General features: G+C 39.4%; 1 protein-coding gene across 1 annotated transcript in view; it reads right to left on the bottom strand.

The window, feature by feature from the left end:
- Positions 1-504: 504 nt before the first annotated feature.
- ADGRL4 (adhesion G protein-coupled receptor L4) overlaps positions 505-25,787 on the bottom strand; it is a 76,522-nt gene continuing 51,239 nt past the window's right edge. Inside the window, exons 8-16 of the mRNA XM_027649200.1 lie at positions 25,597-25,713; positions 24,313-24,506; positions 22,853-23,023; positions 21,141-21,344; positions 20,108-20,328; positions 19,948-20,014; positions 4,360-4,451; positions 2,613-2,781; positions 505-2,205 (exon numbers count right to left, since the gene is read on the bottom strand). Coding sequence (XP_027505001.1) covers positions 2,143-2,205; positions 2,613-2,781; positions 4,360-4,451; positions 19,948-20,014; positions 20,108-20,328; positions 21,141-21,344; positions 22,853-23,023; positions 24,313-24,506; positions 25,597-25,713 — 1,298 coding nt within the window. The 3' untranslated portion in view covers positions 505-2,142. The remainder of the gene's footprint in view (positions 2,206-2,612; positions 2,782-4,359; positions 4,452-19,947; positions 20,015-20,107; positions 20,329-21,140; positions 21,345-22,852; positions 23,024-24,312; positions 24,507-25,596; positions 25,714-25,787) is intronic.

Genomic DNA, 25,787 nt, shown 5'->3' with positions numbered 1-25,787 from the left:
GTTTCTTGTCAGCATGTCTGCATGCATTAGGAAGGACAACTGCAATATCCTTCAGGGTCTAAGGCAGTGAATCTAAACAAAATACTTCTGCTCTTTATGTGCTGTATTAAAAGATGAAAACTCATCCTTGCATGTAAGGAAAACAGCATTTCAGTGACTATCTGACCCAGAGACAGGAGACCAGTTTCCCTATGAAAGATGTTCTTTCATTACAAAGACTATTGTAGCCTAAACATTTTATGATGTATTTTCTTTCCAAGGAACTTTTTTCAATCTCACTGAGCATGCTGAAGTCATTATATAGTTACTAGAGATGCTTTGTCCAGACAGTCTTACTGTAGGTTACAGTTCTGCAGGAGATTAAAAATGATGTATTAGTAGATATCCTTCTAAAAATATTCTTTTAAGTAATATGTATCTTCATCTTCCCAAACCTAGAAGAACATATACAACAGCAAAGGAAATACAGCAGATAATTGAGGGCAAATGGTATATAACAGTGAGAACTTTTACTGCTGTATTTATTTAAATGAATGGAAATGTCAAAATGTGAAAGCAAAGCACTTCAGTTTATTCACATATTTTACATTCAAAGGACCAGCAGATTTTTAGTTTTTCAGAAAAAAAGACTCCTGTTGTGGTTTCAAAAAATTTGACAGAGACATGGAATATACTTAATGAAGCCTGTCATTGCAATGCATACAATGAAAACCTTGTGGATAAGGAAAAAAAAAAAAGAAAACCAAACAAAATTGACCGTTACTAAAAAAAGACTTCATTTTAATATAAATAAAATTCAGCATAGTGCTTTATTTTAACAGACAACACAGTAGTGGGATTTATTAACAACTACATATTTACAGTGCCTCACTGGTAAAAACATTGGGCTTTGCCTGAGATCCTGGACACTTCCTGAGAAGGCAATGTGGGCAGGAGATTGCTCAGCACTTCACATAAACTGGGTGCTAGAAGGGTGAAATGAAAGCCTACTTTTAAAATAAATAAGATGCCGTGGGTGGAACTGTTGATGCATCACGTTCATGCTCTGATCTGCCAAAGCTTGCACTTCAAGTGCTCCCTTTGCTTTCAGTAGCTCTGTGGATACTCCTAAGGTTGAGTGCAGGATTGTTCCAAACCCAGGAGCCTCAGAGGAAGACAGCTGCTTGACTCAAAGATGTTCTGAGAAAACTGTTGTAATTGCGATTTTACAGGGGCACATTACCTTGAATTTAAATCTGTATTCTTTTGCATGGGTGATTTCTGCCACTTTATTTTTAATTTGATCCTAAAAGGTCTGGATTCCGAGTATCTCTGTGAAGTGACAAACCTGTGAAAGGATCTTCTTCCCACAGCCTTCAAAATCATAGTGCCAGTTTAGCAGATCTCAGCCTTTTTGGCAATTAAATAAAACAGGAACCAGGTCTTTTTCCAAGTATTCACAAAATAATCTTTCACTTATAAAATGGCTGTCCCACCATTCTTGCATCAGATCTGACCTCAGCTCTTTAGATCTAAACAGTTCTTTAGAAGTTATAAAAATAAAGCATTGATTAATATACAAATATATATTTCAGAGTGATAAGAGAATAATATTAAACAAATTCCTTTTTTAATCTACTTTAAATTAAAAGAAATGTTTTCAAAAGTCTAGGCTGAAGCAGATCTTTATCTATTGACTCTTTAATGGAACCCATTCCCTGCAGATGGTCACATGCAACTTAATGTAAGAAGCTCATTACTACAAAAGGACAGTGAAACATGTTTCCACTAGCAAAGCAATTTCTAAAATCTGCTCTGCCAATTGGTTTTTGATATTTTGCTTTCAAGAATTGCAGATATTTTTAATATTGTTGAATTGTTGAGCTCCTTTAGAAATTAGCTTCTTTCCCTGGTCTTTATTAATATTTGTTTTGCAATAATCCATTTTTTTTTTGTATACTGTTTGTATACAGAATAATATAAATGTTCTGCAGGAATGCACACATATGTACAAAACCAGTCAGTAATTCAGTTAAGAGATATGCCTGCTCACTGGGTCATTTCATGCTTTCACAATACCATATTTTGCTGTACTATCCATAACAACAACATGTAGGTTGCTCCCTTCTTCCACTGAGATGCTTATGGGTGTTTTCCTTCCATTTATCTCAGGCAGCCAAAACAGCAAGGAACGTTTTTGAACAACCTGTAATACTCTTCCTGAATCTGAAATAAAAATATTGAATTCAAATATGAAATAGGTTTATTACTAGGTCTAGATGTCTTTAAACTCATTTTGTACTGCTCCTGCCTCTAGATGTTTTAGGGTGGGGCTGGTTTTGACCTTAGGACAGAACACTGAAGAAAGCATCATCCCAGGGTAAGTGTGGGGACACTTTGCATTATTTCATCAGGTTAATGGCACTATAACCAGTTTTACAATTAAAAACCCCATTTTCCCAGGTTTAATACATTAGTTTTAAAACTCGGAGGAAATATGTGAGCAGTTAAAAACTAGACAGAGGTTCTGTCTCCACTGAAGAGACAGAAAAGCTCAACTTCTGGGCTGGCACCTGACTGTGTAGGTACATGAGACTGCCCGAGTCACTTCCCACAGGGACTGGAACACTCACCTTCCTAGACAGTACACAAAGGAAAATGAAGATGAACATCCCCTGGAATGCATTGAAGATTGTAAAAAGGTAGGCAGTAACCACGGATCCCTGGACCACGTGGAGCACCCCGAAGATCCAGGTGGCCCCGAGGAGGAACAGGAGGGCGAGGGCACCTCGGGCACAGGATCTGGGCAGGAGAGAAACATTGTGAGCAACGTGCAGGCACAAACCACTTCCCTTCCTTCTCCACTTCGGGTCAGCAGTTTGTTGGCAGCTGCAAAGGCCTGAGAAGTGCAAGTGCACGGGCTGCTCTTCAGGGTGTGCTGCAGCACCGTGGCACGGATGGACTCCAGGGATCCCTTCGGAAGAGCAAAGGAGTAAAACTGGAGGGCCTTAAAACACTGGCTGCTTTAATCTTCAGATGTGCTCTCTCTGGTGTACTGCAGCACCATATGATTTGATTTAAATCTACTGTTAGTGTAATTCCCCAAGGAAAAACATATGCCTGTTATGAAGCATTCCCCCCACTTTTCCTCCTCCTCCTTATCTTCCTCCAAAAAAATAACCCAGAAAAAATGTACAGTATGCTCTGAGGTCAGTGCATGTGCATGACATCAAAGGATTCCCTGGCTGCCTCTCAGGTTCACTGCAGAGGTGCCAGCTGTAAAACCAGACTTTCTTTCTTTCATTCTTTCTCTTTAAAAAAAAAAAAAAAAGAAAAAAAATTATTTTTGTTTTTAGAACACAAATATTCTCAAATAGCTCCTGGGTCAGCATATTGATGCTTTAAAATTGTAGGAACTGATTGGCTATATCTTTTTTTTTTTGTTCCAAGATGCTGTAGAGCACTGTTCACAGACTTGAGCAAATTACAGCATGTTGTCTTGGAAATGAAGCCACTGATTACTTTCTTATTCATTCTCAGCTCAGTCATTGCAGGACTTCCTTTGAACAGCAGACATTTTTAGCACTGTTCCCCTGAAAATGAATAATTTTCAACTTCATTAGAACCAGGTCACCACACGAAGCTATGAAGGGTGAGGAATAAGAGAAAGTAATCAATCAAACAATTGCTAAATCCTAACTATAAATCTAGTGCAATGCATTGAAACTGCAGGAGTGTTCCTAAGCAACACAAACAGCGAGTTGTTTTCAATGTTCCCTGTAGTACACTTCAGCTTTTCCTGCACAAACGGTTTTCAAGGTCCCTATAAATCAGTTTTAAGGAGAGTGAGTTGATGGAAAAATCATAGCAGCATGCAAAGTAAAATCCTGGAGAGGATCTGCCCCATCCCCCCAGTGCCACGGGAGCACAACGTCCCACTGCAGACTTTTCCAAGGAACACGAATGGCTCGAGTCTCTTATCACTGAATTACTTGTTACTTCCAGGCAAATGTTTTGGTCCCATTTCAGACATAAGTTTTGAGATCTGTTTTGGCTTGTATAGAAGCTATGGAAAGAAAAAAAAAAAAGGACAATTCCTTCTTTAACCTTGCCATCAGCCTTTACCCTCTGGTTGATGTGGGCTGCTGGAATTCCTCATGCACCTCTCACCACCCCCCCCCAGTGTTACTGTACAAGGTATAGCTGGATGGGAATCAGGATTGCAAAATGTACTTCCAACTATACATAAGGGGATAACAGGAAAATAAAGATCCTTCTTTTTCTACAAATCTTTAAACTGTTATTTTTGAATACTCACTATCACCTCTGTCTGCATTCAAATTTACAGAAGGTAGAATTTGTGTTAAATGGCAAACTTACCTTATATTTTCGTAGCAACTAACTTCTGGTTTTAGCATTGCAGTGTGTCGAAACACTTTATAAATAATCACTCCAAAAGCCAACAAATTAACCTGTGGGGAATGAAGGAAGGAACTTTTAGTTCAAACCAGGACGCTTTTGAACATCAATAACTGTTAAACATTTAAATGAAACAAGTCAGATAAAGTTTCTGTGTCTCTGAAGCCTCCAGAATCCAGTTAGGAGGGGAAAAAAAGTGTTTTGATCCACTTCCATTAAAAAATATGGGCCCTGCAATAAACATTGATCAAACAGGGATGGAACTCCACCTTATCTCAACTTTATCACTACTAACAGTCTGCACATGTTCATTGATTTTATTGGTAAATGTCTTTGATTTCCTGCTGAGATTATTTTCCCTAAGCATAGATGCAGGGAAAAGGGAAAGGCAGAGAGAAAGGAAGGAAAGGGAAGCAAGGCAAAGAAAGGGAAGGGGAGGAAAATAAAGAAAAAGGAAAAAAAAAGGGGAGGGGAGGGGAGGGGAGTAGAGGAGAGGAGAGGAGAAGAGAGGGTGGGAGAGGAGAGGAGAGGAGAAAGGGAAGTGGAGAAAACAACCAAACCCTCTCCATCCCATGGGTTTTCTCTTTTACTCTATCATGTTTGTCTTGACAAATGTGTCTTTCGTTGCTGAATAACATTAATAACATCGTACATTCTGAGGTCTTTAGGGTGTGAAAACTTTCAAGTGGCACAAAAAACTTTGAGGTTTGCACAAAGAATTTTTAAAAAATCTAACTAATTGAGAGGCTTCTTGCTGTGTATTCTCTCTTATTTTTCATGTTTGTTTCATAGATGAATAATTTTGATATTTTTTTTCCCCTGCTGCCTGTATAATGGCATCGCTTTATTTGAGTTTGAAACAGAGAAAAGCAGCTAAAAGAAGCAGTTTTGCAAATGATGCTCAATTATAGTTCTGATCCTCTCTTTGCTTGGCTAGGCTTCACTGATCTTTCATTTAAATTTATGCTGAATTCCTTTAAAAATGTGGATGGTTGCTTTCTTGTTTTTTAAAAAGTATTGTATTTTGCTTTTCAGCATTTAACATCAGAATCTATTTAAAATGTTAGTAAATGAACCAAATTTTCACTGGATGTCATTCAGGTACTATTTGTAAATCCTTGGTTGTAATCTCTTGGTTGGTTCCCGTGGGCTTCTAGCTGTAGGCTAAATAGAATTAATGCCCTTCCCAACTTGTTTCTCCAGAAAAACTGTATGATTTTTTCCCCTTCTTCTTTTTCTTTAAATAAAAACCAAAACAACAAAATCCCTCACCTTTGAAAAGAAAACAAAAAACTGCTGTATGGACACAGTATCGCTTTAAAAGGTATCACTTTCATTTGTTAACACTCGTTAGCTATGTCCTTAGAACATTTTTGTTGTGTCAAGGGGGGAGCATCTGATATTAAAGCAGGCTCTGCTTTAATTAGCTGCATGCTCATACTTTAATACAGCATAATATATTTACAATTTGATAAGACAGGAGATAGAGCTGATTAGCAGTTTAGGGAATTAATCCTTCACTGAATACCTTGTACTAGTGCTGATCATGAGAGCTATTCTGAAGCTCCTTATATTTAAAATTGTAATCTATGATATCTCCTAAACCAGCAATTTTTCAAAGTTAATTATAAGTCAGTCAGCAGTTGTGGGTAATTATATGCAGACTTACTTTTTATCTTATATTTGTTGGTGAATAATATATCAAATAACTCAGTGCACACACTGTAATCTGCATAACCCACCTAATGTACTTATTAAGCTGAAAAAGGTAACTGGAAATCAAAGTACCAGGAGCATGGAGGACACACACTGCTACTTCTTCAGGAGCCGAGATGGAGCTCACAGCACAAACCAACGTGGCCCACCTTCCCCTCTGCCAACCCCTCACCACGACCACTGATGTCAAACTATTGCCAGTAACAAGTTCTGGGAGAAGCTCTTGGGCCAACCCCCCTTACTCTTCAGCCACAAGAACAGCTGCAGAACCAGCCAGGTTTTCTGAGCAAGGCTGGGGCAGCACTTGGGCTCCATTTCTCTCTGTCCCAGCGGGGCTCCTTTACACAAACACTGTTTGCACTGTCCACTGCACAGGATAATAGGATTTGGCCCTCTGCATTAAAGTAATACCCATTAACCACGATCTTTTCATTCATCAATCCCTTCTAATGGGAATAATCTGTGCATCTCAGGGGAACAGGAGAGGTTAACACGGGCTCCTGGAGCCAGCTGCCAGAGCACAACTGCTGCACCACACGTCTCAGGTAGCCTTGCAGGAGGCAGTGTTACAGGGTAATGAGGGTGAGCTTAACTTCTGAAACACCAGGTCATTTCCAAGATTTATTAAAGCCTCAAGTCAGCCTTTGCCCCGTTTTGAAGCACTCCATTAATAAAAAAAAAAAAATACCTATAGTGAAGTGAAAGTGCCTAGACTGCCTTTACGCAATGTTTGGTGTCTCAAACCAGGAATTTTTAGGTAAAATAACATTTTTTCCTTTTTTTTCCCCTCCCCCCCTTTTCAACCTAAGCTAGAGGCCTGTGGAAATGCGTTTTGCTCTTTGAGGAGGGACAAAATGTGAGGCAAAAAAAGTAGTTGCAACTGTCCCATCACACAGAAATGCAACAAAACTTGAAGGAAAACAACAACATGAACTCGTGGGCAAATCATCCAGGAGAAAAAGCTAGCTAATGTAAATAATTTGTTAATTGTGGCATTTAGAGAAAACTGGTAATCCAAAAGGTATTCTAAACTTAATGTATTCTGCTTCAACCCGATACTTTGCATGTTCTTTGCCATGACCATACCAGTAGCCTCAACTATTTCTGGGAAATGTAAAGTAAAAAGTTCGTATTGCATGGCTGGGCTGAGTAGGAACACTGAGAAACTGGACTTGGAAGGGCTAAAGGGGAAATATAACTGATATCCCCAAAGAGTCATATGTATTCCAACAAATGTAATGGGAAGTCAAATCAGCTAAAATGCCTGGCCAAAGATACAAGCACTTGAGACATTTGAATTTGTACCCAAAACTGAGTTTCAAGTGAGCAGAAATTGAAGTAGCAGGCTGTAAAAGTCATCCAAAATATAGAAAAAGACACAAGGAATCCTAGATCCCCAAACTTTCCATCTTGAACAAGCTGAGTGGCTTCTGGATGAGAGACACTGAAACATCTAAAAAGGTTTCAGCTGCCACTTGCCGCCAAATATTGTTTTATACTTACTTCGGTTGTAATCGTGTGTTTTCATTTTTATAATTAAAGCACAATCTTCAGATCTCGTTGAATAAACCTTCAATGACATTATAATTAAGGCTGCCTTGAGGTGACAGGCAAGGTGAATGAGAATGAAATGGCAAACATAAGGCGTGCTGTCTCCGGAGAGGGAGCGAGCTGGAGTGGAGCGGGATGTGCAGGGAAGTGTGGAAGGAAGCGAGCTCAGGACAGGCAGGGCCCGGGGCTGGAGAGGGGCCAGCCTGGGGACAGCTGCGGGGACCAGGTACCTGTGTAACGAGCAGAGTTGCTCTGCAGCTCTGGGCAAACCCCGAGGTGGCCGCAGTTTGATGGAGTGAATAACGATGTTACAGAGTGACACTGCGAGCCCTCGTGTCTTTGTTTGCGGTGTTATTACACGGCTGAGCAGTCACAGAAACTGCTGCGTGTCCTGAGAGGGGCTCCTCGGCAAGCCTAATAGACTAAAGGGGAATTGCATTGATTCCAAGCCCAGAACTGAATTTTTTTCAAATTTTATTTCTTTAATAAACTACTCCAAACTGCTACTGGGCAATCAGTGCCCCCAGTCCTTACTATTTCACAAAGGAAACCTCTGGCTTTCTCCCTGCCAGCCCAGTTCTGTGAAATGCTGAGCATCCTCAGCCCTGCCTCCCTGTAATTCAGCGGGAATCATGTTCCACTCTTCATGCTCAGGTGCACTACAGGACTAATTTTAATAATTAATCTATTCCTTTTTTTCTTTTTTTTTTTTTTTTTTAAGTGGTTAATCAAAGACAAGGGCTGATACAGAAACAGCCTCCACTCACAGCATCTTCAGGAGAATCAAGTCTCCTTAAAGATATTTGTAAAAGTATTTTTAGCTTTCTTAAATTCTAGAAATGTTGTGGTATATTTACGAACAAATGGAAAAATTTAAATATATTTATGTGAAATAGGCATTGAATAAGGGCAATTATTAGGATCCCATGGAATCAGGATTCTGTAGATATGGGCAACTGCATTTAGGTATTGTATAATCCCAGAGAGTCTCTAAGGAGACACAAATCTCTATGAGCTGGATTTTATTGTACCCCCGTGACTGAGTTTAAAGGGAGGACTGTAAGTGTTCGGTACATCTCTCTCAGGGATGTCACCTATGTGAAGGGTCAGAAAGATTTAGGACTTTGGAGTGACTTCTGGCCCCATTAAGCCAACGGTAGAACTCCAGTTAAATAGTAAAACTTCCACTGCCACGAGCGTTGTCAAAGCTTTACCACTGCACACCACAGAGAATGGTCTCAAGGGATTCACTGGCAACTGGACACTGCTGCAGGTTCACTCTGCAGGTTAGCAATGGCTAATGCCATGGGTGCAGGGAAATTATCCCACAGCTGTTTTGGGGACCCCCATGGCACAGTTCCCATGCTGAGAACTGTGATGTTGGTGAGTAAGATCCAGCAGGCACAGAAGGAAGAGCTCAGAGCTATCTGGAGTGGTACAAACCCCAGGGTCAGATCTGACCCAAAGCATCACTCTGCGTGATCTCCTCTTGTAGGAGAGAAAAAGCAACTGAACATTCAAAGAGATTTCCTAATCACTTTGTCAACAATAAGGAGGCTTTGCCAAAAGAATTAGCTCTGTCCAATCAATCATACGTATTTTAGGATAGGATGGGAAAAGCTCTGTGTGGAGTTAACCTACCTCCACCTACAGCTAGGATGGCTCTGGGAATCTCTTTGCAGGTTTGTATCCCTCCCTCTGATCTCCCTACTATCACAGCTACCTGAACAGAGTGACCCTGCACAGGCTCCTGCAGGGAAGGAGAACTGCCCAACAGTGGGCATGGGTGGAGCAGGATGCTGCTGCTCTGGCTTCTGCTCCTGGCAGGCCTGGGGCTGCCACGGCAGAGAGCACTGAGGAACAGTCTCATCTGTTGTCTAAGAGAATTACAAACTTCTCTATTGATTGCTAACTCTGTTCTGGAAACCAAGTAATAATATAAAACCAAGCATGTAGGTCCTAAATGTTCCAAGCTGTTGGAGTTCTGCTAATAGCCCATTGCTTAGCAACTGCTATATTTAAAATAGGTCCTTAATTCCAGTGTTAAATGTACGTATTTTACATACTGGAAGGGTAACATAATGTTCTGTCCTCAAGTAAATATGATGTTAGTGCTTCACACTGCATGAAGCTCTCTCTGTGTAGGTACAAAATGATAGTTATTTTTAGTTGAGCACTGAATAGTATGAACTACACAAGATTTAATAAAACATGCAAAACATCTGCCTGCAAATAAAAATATTTGCACTCATGTTGAAGAGCTGTAGTTTCTTTCATAATTAATTACAATTAAATTGTAAGCTACTGAGTGAAGTGAAATATCATCATTTTGCCCCTTCAAGATAGCTGACAGCTGTCAAATTTGACAACAAGACATCTTTTTTCCTTCTTTTCCCCCTTCCTATTTCCGAGCAAGACAAAAGAGCACTTGAAAGCTCAGAGGGGAATGGTCCATCTTTCATGGTGGTAGCTCAGTTAGCACCTGGGCACCTGGTGAAAGGACAGGGATCAGGATGGGGCATTCAAAAAAGATTTGTCCAACACTTTTTTTTTGTTGAAAAATGTCAGTTCATTAGCACTGAAAGACATTTACTGTTTTAGACTGTGCTTTCACCAAGAAAGGCTTCCTGACTAGGATAGCTTTTCTGAATAAAACCAGAAAGGACTCTCCTGAACAATGAAAATCCCTGTGGACAGGGCATTTATAGGGGATGTTGGAGACATGGGCACAATTTTCTGTTGTACTTAATATTCAGACTGGGCTATGACCCTTGGTTTCTCCAGGCTCTGTACAGGTTATTCACTGCTACTGCTGGATCTATTCCATGCCATATAAATAATTAAATATTCGCTGGAGCAGGGAGACTTGGATTTCCCTCATCCCCCAGTTCCTCATCCAGGATTATCTAAAGACAGGTTTGTTTTTTTCACACTGGTGTAATTGTTTAATACGAGACTGAGTTTTTTGAGGGTACTTCCAAGACACGTTATTTATAGAATAAAAAAGGAATATGTAATTTCATATATGGTATCCTTGTGTGAAAGATACACTCCAGCCTTTCAAAAGTTATTAAAACATTTCAAATACCAGCCTTTAAAGGCTCTCTAGTGTTACAAAGAAGAGAAGGTATAAGAAAGAGGCAGCTAATTCTAAAGACTCAGACATACTAGCTCTGATTCAGTCTGAGCACTTTACATTCAAACTTCAAAAACGAAACCCCCAAATCATTCCCTTTCCCTTTCTTGGTCTCTGTCTCAATAATTGATGAAACCATCTATATGCTGATGTCAGATCTCACAAAAAAGAATGAGAAAATTTCCCCTGCTGCTCTCTTAGGCATATACCTGAATTTTTTACATATATCATATTGAATTTGGCTCTTTCAAAAAATGTCTGAAGTTCAGAGCAGCTGTATCTGTATCAGTCTGTACAATGACCCTCATTATGAGTGTTTGAATTAATGAGCTTGTGATGGTCTGAATTCTGCCATGGAGAGCAATACATTTCTGTCTTTCTGGCTCTGTGGCTAATGGCTGGGTAAAATGACAACATCCAGTGGGTCATCGTTATTTCAGTCAGGGGAGGATGGAATTAAGCTATTTAACAATACGACAGTTTAAGCTTCAAAATGGAAATGTATGCTATATTAATTGCATAAAATTGGACACAAGCTGGCAGTCAAACAGTCTGGGTTTGTCTCCTGACTGATTTATCTCATTACCATGTCCCCAGTGAATATATCTCCTCAAATGCTTTAAGTATACAACAGCAGTCTTCTCTGGGAGTAGAAAATGTAACAAAAACACTGATGAACCCCCTTTAGGCTATATTTTGGGGAAATAGTTTCAATTATGCAGGGTTAGAATGTTACGGTTCTAAGATTTTAATGATTTTGCTTGTTTTAAAAGTTAAAACATAACTAAACGAGTTTATTTCAAACCCTGTTAGGAAATATAAGATTTTCACATAGGATTGCATATGAGTACTTCAAAGTTTTCTTTTACATACCTCGAGCTATAGATTTAGACTCAATTAAGCGGTTCCTTTATATTTTTGGAACACTTAAAACAAGCTGTAAATAAATAAATAAATAAATAAATAAATAAATAAATAAATTCCTATGCTTTTCATCATTGTAAACAGCTTCTCAGACTTGTAGATTCCATGTTATTTCTTATTGGATTGCAAAGCTAAACACATACCGACCTAAATATTGTTATTTACCCTCAGTTCTGCAGCCAAGAGCAGGAGGGATGAACCAACAGAGCTGTACCTGACCTTAGCTATAAACATTAGCCCAGTTAGATCCAGCAGTAGGACTGAGGTCTATCTTGCTCACAGTGTAATTAATTACTAGATTTACTCTTCTCCTTTTCCAAGAAGCTTTTGAGAAGGTGCATTTTCCTGTGAGTTGGTAGTGACATAAATCAGGCTGTTTAATGAACGGTTTCAAGGTGCATCAAAGACTTCAGACTACATATTCCTCCCTCCTATGGTTTCTTTGCATACACAGAAACCTTTGTTATGCTGCATTTGGAGCCTTATGCAGGAGCCCTGCAGAAGGATTTTTACCTGGCAAAGAGGAGTGAAATAGTTGCATATTATATTTTAGCACAACTATCTTCAGTGAACGGATGAGCTACTGGGAGGGAGGCAGCACCAGGAGCATGATTGAGATGTCAGGTCTGAAAACAAGCTGTATTTGCCATTTTGGAGGTGTCAGTAGTTGGTGGAAAGCTGTCCATGCCTTCCACAGTTTGCCAAATCCTCCAGAGGATTTGGCCTTTAGCTTTTTCAGAAATATCCATGATTCTGCTGTGAATGTGGTCCCAAAATCCCATGCTGTGCCTTATTCAAAGACACAAAAACTTCTTTCAGTGACCAAGTGAGATTTCCAAGCAGAGTATTCATGTGCAATTCCTACTGTGAATTTAAATTCACTTCTCTAAATGCCTGTCAGTGACAAATCAAAGGGGCAGTAGAATAGTCGAAGAAAATCTGGTTTGAGTGAGAAAATGTCATGTGGATGCAGTCATTACTTAATTACTAAGAAAGTCCTAAAGACATCACCAGTCTATACTAACTATCTAAAGCAAACCTACAGTGTCCTTTCAATGAACAATTTAGGGTAAGCATATGTGTTTATAGCAATTGTGCTTACAGCAAGGCAGTGTAAAGAATCACCTAAGAGGATATTAAGCAATAAAAAAAACCCCAAGAAACAAAATCCAAAAAAGCCAACCTATTTCAGACTCTTGATGTGGCTTTCCTGAAACAAAAATTGACTGTGGCTCATTATATATACATGGATCCATAAAAATTGTGGGCACTGTTTATCTTCCTGGAATTGAAGGGAAGAGAGACATTAACCTGCACTGAGCTGTGGAATGTCTCAGGAAATCTGCACAGCCAGCTGGCACCTGCACGTGCTCTTCCCCTTCCCCTTGGCATCCTCACCTGCCAGCCCTGGTTGCTTCACTCCTGGTGACAGAGGACATGCTCAAGGCTCAGGTCTAATGTCCTTCCAGTGGACGTGAGGGACAACTTAAGGTACTTTTCCTTATAACATTACTAAGCTGATTTTTTAAAAAAACACTTTTACTTTGAACACCCTCTGAGGATCTTTCACCCTCATGTGATAAATTTGTTCCTATGTAATGGCACAGGATCAAGCAATTTTCGTGTTATAGATTAATGGCCACAGCCTCTTTTTTCCAAGTATTTCCAGGAACTTTAGAACAGGGGCTTTAGTGGCAGAGGGAAGGAAATAAAAAACCTTAATTCAGGCTCTGGTCTCTGTGATAAACTGCATCCACTGGGTGTGGAAATATGGAAGCTGTGGCTTGGAGATTTTAGCTGATCCTGTCCACTGAGCAGGACAAGCATTTTCTGACTCAGTTATTATTTAGCACAGCAGGTATTGTTGTTGTTGAACAGCACTGTGGTTTGAACTAATCTGTTTCCAATGAAGTTGCAGACTCAGTCTTTAATGCCACTATATAATTCATTATCTCCACTTTATCCACAATGGCATGAGAAATGCAGTGGAGACACCTTTAACTGAAGCCACAGAGGGGCTAATGAAAAGGGGGCTATTACTCTTTAATAAAGAATAATAAAGCCATTGCTAGTCCCTGTAGGAAATTTGTTTCCACTAAAAAGGCAGACTGAGGAACAGCAGTGGATATAAAAAAATGTTCAAAACAGCTATTTTCCCAAAAACCTACAGTAAATGGTAGAGTATATTTTTCTCATCTATCTAAGAAATATAACTAGGCATTTATCACAAATAACCTTTGGAAAAAAACCTCACAGAATTTTCAAAGCATAAATATCCACTAAAAAAATCTGAGATGGTGTTATATTTTGTTGTGATGGCAGTCAGAGGTCAAGCAAATTTTTGTTAGTAATTCTTAGCATATCCAGAAACAGCAAGAGTAACAAATATGAGATGCTTCACTGAAGAATGGGGATGATAAAGTGAGGAAGCCCAAAGACACAGTGGATTTGATTGCACCAGTGTGATGTGACTGACCTCAGAGATGCTGCTTTTTTAAAAATTATATATTTTTATTTTAATTTTTTTTTAAGTGGTAACAATGGACTGTCAGACCACATTCAACACTGAAGCTTGGGAAAATGCAAAATCTTAAATTTTTTGAATATTTATTTTTCAGTAAGGGAGATGTTCAGTTTGAATAGCCTATATTAAGTCCATGAAATTTGTGAGTATATGAGAAAACAACAGAGTAATGGATTTGCCAGGAAATTTTTCTGCATTCATTGCAGCAGTATTACTAATCCTGAATCAACCTAAATGCACAGAACTGAATAAGTATTAGAGCTGTCCAATAAGATTTGACAAATGCACAATTCCATTAATTTTACCTTTTTTGTTGAATAAATTATTTGACAAATAATGGTAAAATTCATCAAATAAATTATCTGATGAATGTATTTTTTAAGTAATCGACTGGCTCTAATGAATATGCAGGCAGTTCCTTAATGAAAAGCATTACTCTACTGTTAGCCTGCTTTCATCACTCATATGTCACTTTTTTTTTGTATTTTGCAACTGCAATCTGTATATTTTATTCATTTACCCATTCATTTATACAAGAAAGGTTCAAAACAGTATGGTTAATCAATCACTGCAGTTTTTAGAATATTTTTGCTTTACAGTTGATTATTCATTACATTTATTAAAAAGGGCCTGGATTTTCTGAGGACAGCACTCCCAAGAATTATTCTTGGCTTGTGTGCTCCAAGTCAAGTGCACAAGAATGCTCTGAAAATTACAGGGTTCATTTGTAAGCCATTTTTATAGTTGCAAACACTACAATTACCAATTGTTTCAAGAAAACTGGGACTTGAAGCCAAGCCAGACACCTTCAAAGTCCCTGAAAACACTCATTAGGGGAGTAAAACAAGGAACAGGGTAAAGGAGCTCTTCTCACTGCACAGCACAGGGATGTTTGGATAAAAGCCACCCAGAGGATTATTTGGATGATGTTCAATTTTGGAAATGCTCCAACCTCAAAGAGCGAGTCTGTATTTTGTCATTACAGAGGTGATCCCAGCAAATGATACTGATGGATTTACACTGTCAAATGGCAAATTGCACCTATTAATGTTACAGCATGTCACACCTCTGAGGGCTGGCTCCTCACAGGGATATGACAATTTATTGTGACAGTGACAGTGGGTGCAGCAGCAGAGCCTGCACGACTGCAAAGGTGCAAATCATGTTTTCATGGGTGACCTGGAACTTGCTGCACAAATCTCAGCTGAACAGATTTGATGGGAGAAAGTTGTGGGAGACAGGTATGTTAAAAAGGGTTGGCCATGACTGCACTTGGAGTTGCAGTGGTTCTCTTCCAAGTTTTCATAACTGCACTGTTAATAGTCTTTGGCCAACCTTTCCAAACACCATCATTTCTACTGCCAGTGGGATAACTAATATATAACTGTTCCTCAAATATGTACATAGATACAAATTGGCCAACAGGTCCAAGGAAGTGATTCTTCCCCTGGACTCAGCGCTGGTGAGGCCACTCCTGGAGTGCTGTGTCCAGTTCTGGACCCTCAGCTCAGGAAGGACATTGAGGTCCTGGAGCAGGTCCAGAGAAGAGCAACAAGGCTGGGGAAGGGACTGGAGCACAAGTGCTGTGAGGAGAGGCTGAGGGAGCTGGGGCTGTTCAGCCTGGAGAAGAGGAGGCTCAGGGGAGACCTCCTCACTCTCTGCAACTCCCTGACAGGAGGGGGGAGCCAGGTGGGGGTTGGTCTCTTTTCCCAGGCAACCATCAGCAAGACAAGAGGGCTGGGTCTTGAGCTGTGCCAGGGGAGGTTTAGGTTGGATATTAGAAAGAATTTCTTTTCAGAGAGGGTGCTCAGCCATTGGAATGGGCTGCCCAGGGAAGTGGTGGATTCTCCATCCCTGGAGGTGTTTAAGGACAGACTGGATGTGGCATCAGTGCCATGGGCTGGGAACCACGGCGGGGTTGGATCAAGGGTTGGACTGGATGATCTCAGAGGTCCCTTCCAACCCAGCTGATTCTGTGATTCTATGATTGTAAGTGGAAGGACTTATGCTGTGTCCACAGAGTTTAAAAGATGAAGTTTCCAAAAATGCCAGTGGTGCAGAATAAAGCCCTTACATAGATCTGCTTCCACTCAACAAGCTCTGGTGCCAGAGGTGGGGACAGCCACGTTGAAGTCCTCCACAAGGGGAAGGGGTTTATTATTGACTGACATTACATGTTCATCAAAACTGCAGCCACGTTACCCTGGCAGCAAATAGTTATTTCCATTCTACACATTTCTTATTACAGGGAGATTATTATTGTAACAGTGCATTACAATAGAAAAGAAAGTGTTCTAGGGCTTCTTTTTATTCTCCTTTTTTTCTTTATTTTTTTTTTTCTGTACCTTTTATCTCTGGAGTTTATATTTGTCTTTGCCTGAATCAGACATGGGTCGTGCTATGTGTGAATGTTTGTCCCTTAAAGCTTGAGATAAACTCACTTTTCTATTAAAAAGTTTAAATACTTGTTATAAATAATTTCTCCATACTTGTATGCTTTGATCTAATCTACTGCATAGTTTTAGGTAAAATGGTTGTGGTTCTAAAGATTACAAATATTAGGAGGAAGAAATAAGTTGTAGAAATTATCTTCAGCTTGCAGCTTGCTTTATAAAGGTTTAAAATGCCCTTTCTTTGCTAACTCCATCTAAAGAGCTTTTGACCCTCTCCTTTTCATGTACAGTCACCAATCTAATAACAATAATAATAATTTTTAGATGGGATCAATAAGGCCGTTGCTTTGCACTTAAGACTTCTAATATTAATAAGCAAACACCTTCAGAAGTAGTGTTTCTGCTTAGGCAATCAGAGGAGAACTTAATTTGTACTCCTGATAAACACTTAAGCTCCCTGTGCTTCATTATTGCCGCAGATTTACAGTGCAAGAACGTGTTTGAAGCAATGTGCCCTGAGACAGATAACCCATTGGTACAGGACTGGTTCTGTTCTTCATCATTTACATGCTTTCTCAAAGGCATATTACAGTATAATCCAAACCACAAATCTCCTGGGCCCCTACTCACAGAAATGGAGAATACCATTTGGGTACAAGGGCATCTGTCCTGACAATGAGTTTAATATTTTTTGTGCAAGAATCAGATTTGTGGTGAGGAGCTCTCCAGAGATTTGGTATCCACACTCTCCAGACTGTCTTGGAAAACCTGCAAATTCAATGCTATTGGTAAATGAAGCTCAGGATTAAAGGTAAGCTTGAAGCTGCCAGATTTTTCAGCTTTCAATATGAGGGCTGCAGTGTCCTATCTGGTTATCCCAGGACAAAAATGATGTTTTCATTTCAGAGTCCTTAATTAGCATTGTTTTTCTTCTTTTTCTTTAATTAGCTGCGGGCAGAATGAAAATACAGGAAAAAAGATCAGCTCCTGGAATTAAAAGAACTTCCTGAGTGGCACTACTTTGGAAAGAGTTTAATCTTTGTCATGGTGGTGCCCGTGCAGTCTGCTCAGCAGGACTGGACAATGGAAACAGAATCACCACAGCACTGTGCCTTCCACAGAGAAGAGATCTCACACCAACTTCATCTTCCAGCAGCAGTGCCTATTTTCATAGGGTTTTCCATATTTTACCTAGACGATTACTTGGACAGAGCGTGGGCAAATTACCCAGCTCCCTGCAGTCTTTGAAAACATTCCTCTTGCATTTCAGGCTTCAGTTTGCTATCACTCCATCAAAACAAGCTGTCCAAACCCTCAAAACCACCCCCAGAGCAGCTGAAGCAGCTTGCTGAAAGCAGGTTGCCTTTCCCCCCGGGTCTACTGGTGCGTGATTACGAAGAGACAATAATAAAGGTATGTGAATACTGGGAAAACAAGTTTGCACAAAATATTTCTATGACACGCAAAAAGTAGCTGAACAACCACAGGATTCTTTACTGTCCAACTACAGCTCTTTTGTGTGGCTTTACTTAGGCAAAGCAGTGAGGGAAAAAGAAGAAACTGCCTGGCTGCTCTCCTCATCCATAGGATGCACTGGCACACAGGCCTGTATCAGCTTCTATCACCTCCTCTTTTCCTTTTAATTTTCAGGGATTGCTGGAAGATCTGGAGTGCTCAAAGAACAGCTACAGGCCTCAGAGCCCAGCTTGCAGGATTTGCTTCTGCAGCCAGCCAGACTTAGAGCAAAGCCACTGCAGAGCTGCTCTGCCTCTGCGCTGTGTCCCTGAGATCCCCACTGGGCACAGCTCGGCTGGAGCTGTAAACAAGGTTACAGATGCACACACTTGGGGCATTTTGTATGCTCTGATAATGCAGTTTTCTTGTGCTAACCTTACAGGGATACATCACAGTGCATAAATCTTCACTTGAAGGTAGATGAGGAACAGGAATGAGAGAAACGACAGAAAAATCCCTGCCCTGCTGCCTCCGTGGAATGAAGAGATAAGGTCCAGAGAGGAAATAGGAAACTGTAAACTTAAACCTAAGAATCCTAAGAACTTCCTAATAAAGGATAATGCCTCCCCATGATTTTGTTTCACAGTGGTAACCTGCTGGCCATCAGGGCTATCTGAACCCAGAAGCACTGAGCCAAGGGAGGTCACAGTGCTTCACCCCTCTCCAAATCTGCTGTGCTCGCCAGGAGGGTGAGATGGGGAGGCATCGCCTTGCACTTGCACCTGGTAGGCTGTTCCCAACTGTCCCCAGTCTGCAGTGGGAATCTGAGGGGGAATTCGACCAGAATTATTCCTGATACTTTATCAAGCTTTGAAATGTCTAATGCCTTGAAAGAAAACTGTTTTCCTACAAAGCCGTGTGTTAGGCATTGCCACTTCTCTTTTTTTACAAATCCTCACATTCTCACCAAATAGCTTAAAAAGCAACAAAGGGTTATAACTGACTTGACCAGAGATGTCAGGAAGCCTCACCATTGTACCTTCTCCTTCTGTTATCTCCAGCTATTGCCAGATCACTGTCAACAAAGTCATACACAATAATGCCCCATTACAGCTGGAATGGTTCCTTAAACTTTACAGCACTTACAAACGCTCCCAAGGCCCCAAAAATGTCTCGATTCAGAACTGAACATATAATACCTGCCAAATTCGCAGGTTTGAAACCACTTCCAATAAGAATTAAAAAGGGCCTCTTCACAGCTGAAATAGGGCTATCAATACTTGACTTGTCTGCCCGTGTGAAATAGTGGGTTCTTTTCTCTGACGTCGCAATTTAGTTCAAAATGGCTTTGATGATGACAGGGTACATGCCAATGATAAAACCACAGAGATGACAGTCTAATCTTACAAAGATGACCGATCACTGATAAGAGATTAAGTCACACAACATTTGAAAAACCAGATTATCTGTCTGCTAGGATAGTGCCTGTGCACACCCCCTGCTGAGCCATGCTGAGATGCCAGCAACATACGAAGATGCTTCTCTGTAAAAACCAGAAATGCTTCAGAGAATTTCTCAAGCCATTGGGATAAAAGAAAGAAAGCGAGTGAGAAAAAAAGCCCTCTGATATTACACTGAGCTTTTTTTGTCAAACATTCATTTTTCAGACTAGTAAAGTATTTAGATGTACAGCATATAAATAATTTAGAGGCACTATAAAAGGGACTAAATTAGTCAATTCTGCCCTATAATTAGCACTCACAGCTATGCTGGCAATGGGTGGGTGATTATTAAACACCTTTTATTATCGGTTTTATGTACTACAATAAAAAAATTAAAATTATACTTACAAGAATTATTAGACATGCCGGTCCTATAAAACTCCATATAAAGTTATTCTTAGTGCTGAGCCAACATCTGAAAATTAAACAGCAGAAAATGCCTTGAAACGTGCTGTTTTGATTATTTGGGGCCAAGTAGGATGACTTGGACACAGAAACAGCGACTTACACTTCCGTGGTGCCATAGTACTTGTATCCCAGTGCAGCAGAAATTCCAACCACCACGGCTGGGCTGACGTAGCCAAAGACATAGAAATTCTTGTGCAGGAAGCCCTTGTTGTAGATGACTCCCACAACTATAAGGTAGAGGTGAATGCCTTCGATGCACATCCATGCAAAAGCAGCTAGAAGGAAATAATGGAGCAATCCAGCAGTAATTGAACAGAAGAGCTGGAAATTCAACCAGAGAAACAAGAGTCATAATTCTATTAATTTGCCTTTGTCAAGATATTATAATAGTACACACACAGCAACTGAGTGACTCTGAAGTGGTGACTCAGCAGCCCATTTGTAATGGTTGACAAGATCTGGGCCTACACCCATGAGCACACTTGGTCATTAGTGTTTTCTGTAGCAACTTGGAAAATAAAGATAAAATAAAATAAAATAAAATAAAAAAGATAAAAATAATTCAGCTTTTACAATTGGTATATGTCTCCCCAGAAAAACTGTATAAATGATTTGACAAGGTTTATCCTATAGTTATAGCTGAGTAATCTACATGCTGATCTACACAAAGACCATTTTTAAGATTTTGATAACAGTTACATTGTTATCACCTTGTAATTGCATTGCAAGGAGTTATTTCTGAAATAAGTTTTGTTACAAAGAGCGTTTGTAAAATGATATTTTTCAATCAATCAGTACTGGGATGCTACCTCAGGGAGAGCAGCTCATACTTTTTTCAAGTAATTTTAAATCCTATTCAGCCAATTATAGTAGGGGTATTTTGATAATTTATGCATAACTTTATTTCCTAAAACCAATCTGCGATGCAAAAAACAACAACTCAGCTTTCTGAAAGGCTCAAACGAAGGCCTTACTGCTTTAAAGGACCATTTTTTATTTCCTGTTTCTGTGCTGGAAAGTCGGGGTCACTGCTGTAGGTAGGAAATGTGGGTGATTATTACAGATAAAATCATATCTTATACCGTATATTTCCGGTGCAATACAAAATCAAGACACGAGTGAAAACTACCCACCTTGTTATTGTTCATATTAATTCCAATCAGAAAAATAAGTTCCGCCAGGAAAAGGCTGCAGCAGAGGTTTTTGTGGATTGTCGTTCTAGTGCTTTGAATTTCACTGAAGAACCAGAATGTAAAAATGCACATGGAGAGGCAAATCAACGAAATAATTATTCCTAGCTGAGTGATTCTTGTAAGAATGTTATAATTTGTAACACCCTGGGGGAAAATTATAATATAGTATTTAAAAGAACAGCTTTATACCTTCTCAAGAAAAGACCTCATTCTATAATACGGCTCTTTTATTCTTTTCTACAAAATATTAATCAAAATTGTTTGTAGAGTTTCACTGGAAATGAACACTTTGGATAATCCAAAAAGTACTGGGATTTGGTGAGACAGATATAATTCTAGGGGAAATTAGTAATAAACTGTATATATTCTGCTCTTGCATTTTCTGATATTTCTCAACAAAACTTTTTATTAACATCAGTATCTCCTAATAAGATTTTCAAAATCAGATCATTTTAGTGAATGACAAATACACTGGCAGTGGGACATATATTAATATGACATGAACATTTTCTAATAAAAAAGGACTTATCACAGCAGTGACTTAGATAAGCAAAACTGAATAACTGTCTTACTGAATTTGCAACATGATCAAAACAAGACTCTGAAATAACAATCACTTCAAGCAAATGCTATTCCAGATACACAATGTGAACATTCTCCAAAGAAACACAGGATTTTAATAGGGGATGTGAATATTTTCTGTGTAAGAATACAGTTTCTTTTGCCTCTTGCTATTGTCACAAAGAACATCTGAAATACGTGACTGTACATCAGCAAAAGGAGAGCATTCAGCTGGCCATAAAATGTCTCTAAGTATTTTTTTCTTAAATAAAAGATCAGAGATTATTCACCTCCCAGCCTTTCTTTTCAAAATAACTATATAAGTACCTGCAAAGGTTTTAAATTTGAACTGGAGACTTAGGATGCTATTTAGCAAGCAGGAAACAGCCTCTATCAGCATGAGATTCACAGTGTGAGAGAACTGCCTCAATAGAGTATATTCATGCTAATATTCTGCTTGCTGTCATTTCTGTTAAAAAGCTGCCTCCTGAGGCAGGACCTAAGCTCCTGCAGATCCCCACTGAGATCCTGGAAATCCGTGGAGCTTCTTAATATAAGAAGGACATAAATTGAGTGGTCATTCTCCCAATTTTGTGCTGGTTGTGAGTGTCCACGTTTAATAGTCATAAACTTCAAATTGATTATGCTGCTGCAAACCCTCAGGAGAGACTTTAAAGCAGATTTTTAGATGCCAAAGTTAGACAAATGGGTGGCAAAAGTTTTGTGAGAGAGAAATTCAAGGCCATATGGTTACTGACCACCAATGAATGGCAGATAAATCCCACAGCAGTCTTAAAGTGGGATTTAAAATGAAAAGCAATGCTCCAAAAATAAGCACAACAGACTGTGTATTTGGAACAAGATACTTTGCTGCATCACTGCTCTGTAATACTGCAGAAAGGACATAAGGAAATTCAAACACATATGGGAGGAATTTTGTTTGCTCTGTGCACAATAAATTGCGTGTTTGCTGAATAAAACCAAGAGACAACCTAAAGGGGGAAAGTACGTGGGTTGCACCAAAATAAAAACATAAGGAATGAACACAGGGAAAAGTATCAGGTAAAACACTAAATTAAAATAGCACTTACAACAGAGCCACCTGAGGACATCAAAACAGCAAAATGAGTCAGATGATTACATTTGCATGAGATATGAGTGGAGTTGGAATGTGTCAGCTCACAGCCTTCTGTAGCCCAGTTGCCATTCATTGTGTCCGCTGAGTAGTTCCAAAATGCACATTTAATGTCTTTATCTGCAGTCTGGAACAGAAACAAGATGTTTTACTGATGGCAAAAGGCAGGATATTTCCCATCAAGAGACCTTTCTTATGCTAGCCAGAGCAATTCATTAAAAATCGTTTGTTGCCATAGGAAGGCTGGGAAACAAAAGGCACGTTCTGCAAGGCCTGTTCCAAGCAATTAAAACATGACCGGGGATGGAAGCATTTTATCCACGCAGCTAAACCCCCACCAAACATGTAGTCTAATCAGATTACTGAACTCTTCTGGCACTGGCAAAGATGTTGGAATTTTTACCTACAGAAAACATTGTTAAATATACACTTGCACCTGCTGAACATGGACTAGACTGCAAGGTTACAGTCACATTGCTTGTCCTACTCATGGTCCATTCCAAACGAGCAGTCCAAAAACTGAGACTTATTCTGTTCATTTTACAAAGTAATCTGGGATAAAGCCAGGCTCATAGTACACCTGTTGTATCACCTGCCATACAGCAGTGATGAGCAAGACCATTAGTATTATTTAGTACAGTTAGTGCTCACTAAATCCAGTCAAAGATAAGGTACCCACAGTACTATAGGTTTTATAAATATATGTAAATTTATATATGGGTGATTTCTAACTCAGAAGGCAAGTAACATATTCAAAACTGTGTAACCAAGGTCAGAACCTTGTCTCTCTGCTCACCTTCCTACAGATTTGTTTTCTTGTTAAATTTCTGACAATTCCTTGTGCCGTGTAAAGTGATTATTCACATATTAGTGAAGCCAGTAAAAATCTTTATTTGGTGAAAGTAAACCTCTCAGTTCTAAATAAATGCATTCAGAAATAACAAAGTTTCAAAACTGTGGGTTCTGCTATTACCCTCTAACTGCAGGTTAACTTTTGTGTTAACTTTGAAGCATTTCTTCCCTTTTTCTGGTATACATGCTTAAATATCTGATAAACTTTCAGGAAAAACCCCACCTAAATACAGAACAGTCAAGATCCTGTAATATTCTCTGACTCAGGCATCTACATTTTATCCATACGAGAGAACCCAACAAAGATGATATTGTTGCCCTTGTTTTAGTCCCAGAGCAATTTTCCTCTGTATCATATTTAGTACATATTGTGCTTAGCACGTCACATTTGAGATTAATATTATTAGAGTAATAAATGGCAACCTCACACCAGCAAACAACAGAATCATCTCTCTCTCTCATATCACACGCTGCAGGTGTGGTTACATCACATAAAATGATTAGCTAATGCTTTGTTTTATTTGAAGCTGACAATAAAAATAAAACAAACAACCCAACCCTTACCTTGGCATACTTTAAGGTAAATGTTATTTTCTCGAGCTCATAGAGCGTGGGTGGGTTTGAGCTAATTGCAACAGCTATAACTGATGAGCTCACTGTCTGTCTCTGCTCTGAAGGATCTTTTGAGGAGTGGTTTTGAGGTGAAGAAAGCAAGGAACCAATGTTGCTGTACCGCAGAAAGACAACTGCGACCGTGCCTATCAATCAATCAAACACACAAACATGCTCAGTAGTTTGTGGGGTTTTTTTATAGAGGAACAAAATTGAAGACATTAAGGAAACAATAAACAATAGACATTATTGCTGCTGTGGCATAAAACATGCAAAGCAGATGGAATGTGGAATACTTATAAAAATGTTTTAGGGACAATGAAATATAGCTTTATTTAAAACAATGTAACTGGCATTAGAAATAAAACTGTGTGTTGGCACTGGAAATACTGATTAGAGATATGCATATATATTTTTCCTAGAGTAATATATGCTTGCTGCTGTTCTGCAACTGGTTACACATATGGTGTCAGGGCTTACAAATTAAAATGTCTCAGACCTGAGGTAAATCCTGGACCTTTCTGAAGTACCTGGGTTGCTTTGGCTCCCATTACAGTGAATCCAGTGTGGAAGACAACTAAGGAAAAAGGTATTTTAGGATGCACTGCTGATCTTAAAAAAATGTAGTGACTTTCTCCCTGGTATCAAAGTAAACCACAATTTGAGATACTGATAGGTGGTGAGATACAGATTAGATAGAAGATGAAGATTTAAAAAATCTTTTCTATGTTTTTAGTTAGGTGGTTTAATTCCTGAGCTGTTTAAACACATTTATTTATGTTTAGTGCTGACAGTAGTTGTAAGCCCTTTCTGTAGCAGTCTGAGCTCCAAGTCAGACCTGGCTCCTGCTGGTTTTGGTGCTGAAGATTGCATGTTTTTGCCCCAGTGAGCTACTCTCTAAATGGAAAAGATGCACCAATTTTTGGAGGAGAAGTAGCAGAGAGAGTTGGAGGGGCCACTCCAAAGTCACACAGCAGATCTATGGCTGAGTAAAGGATAAAGCTCAGGTACCAGTGTGAAAACTCACTGGGTACTCACTGTGCCACTGGAAATGTTGGAACTATCAGTCTTGAGACAATAAAGGGGCAGGAGAAATGGTGATAAAAACACCTTGTCTCCTTTGTGGTTAAGCAGAGCTGAAGCTCAGTCTTGGTAAACTGCACGTTTATTGCTAGAGGGTACAAGTCTGTCCAAGGTGTTTATTAACCCCCCTGCTCTCTAACCTTTGTTTCTTACCATTAGGATGAGATTCCTTTCTCTTCTTTGGCGAGATCTTTATGTAATCTCCCCCTGTGTAAACGTGAGGGTGAATGTGTTTCATGTGGTGTGAATCAAAAGCAAAAACCTTGAGTGCTGTAAAAGAAGAAAAATGCAGTACAAATCACAGCTCCATTATGGTCTACCATAATTTACAGTTGGGTTAATAA

This window comes from Corapipo altera, unplaced genomic scaffold, assembly GCF_003945725.1.
Source record: "Corapipo altera isolate COAL_440 unplaced genomic scaffold, ASM394572v1 112, whole genome shotgun sequence".
In the NCBI taxonomy this organism is placed as follows: domain Eukaryota; kingdom Metazoa; phylum Chordata; class Aves; order Passeriformes; family Pipridae; genus Corapipo; species Corapipo altera.
The sequence above is the reverse complement of the archived record's forward strand: the minus strand, read 5'-3'. Positions and strand labels throughout refer to the sequence as shown.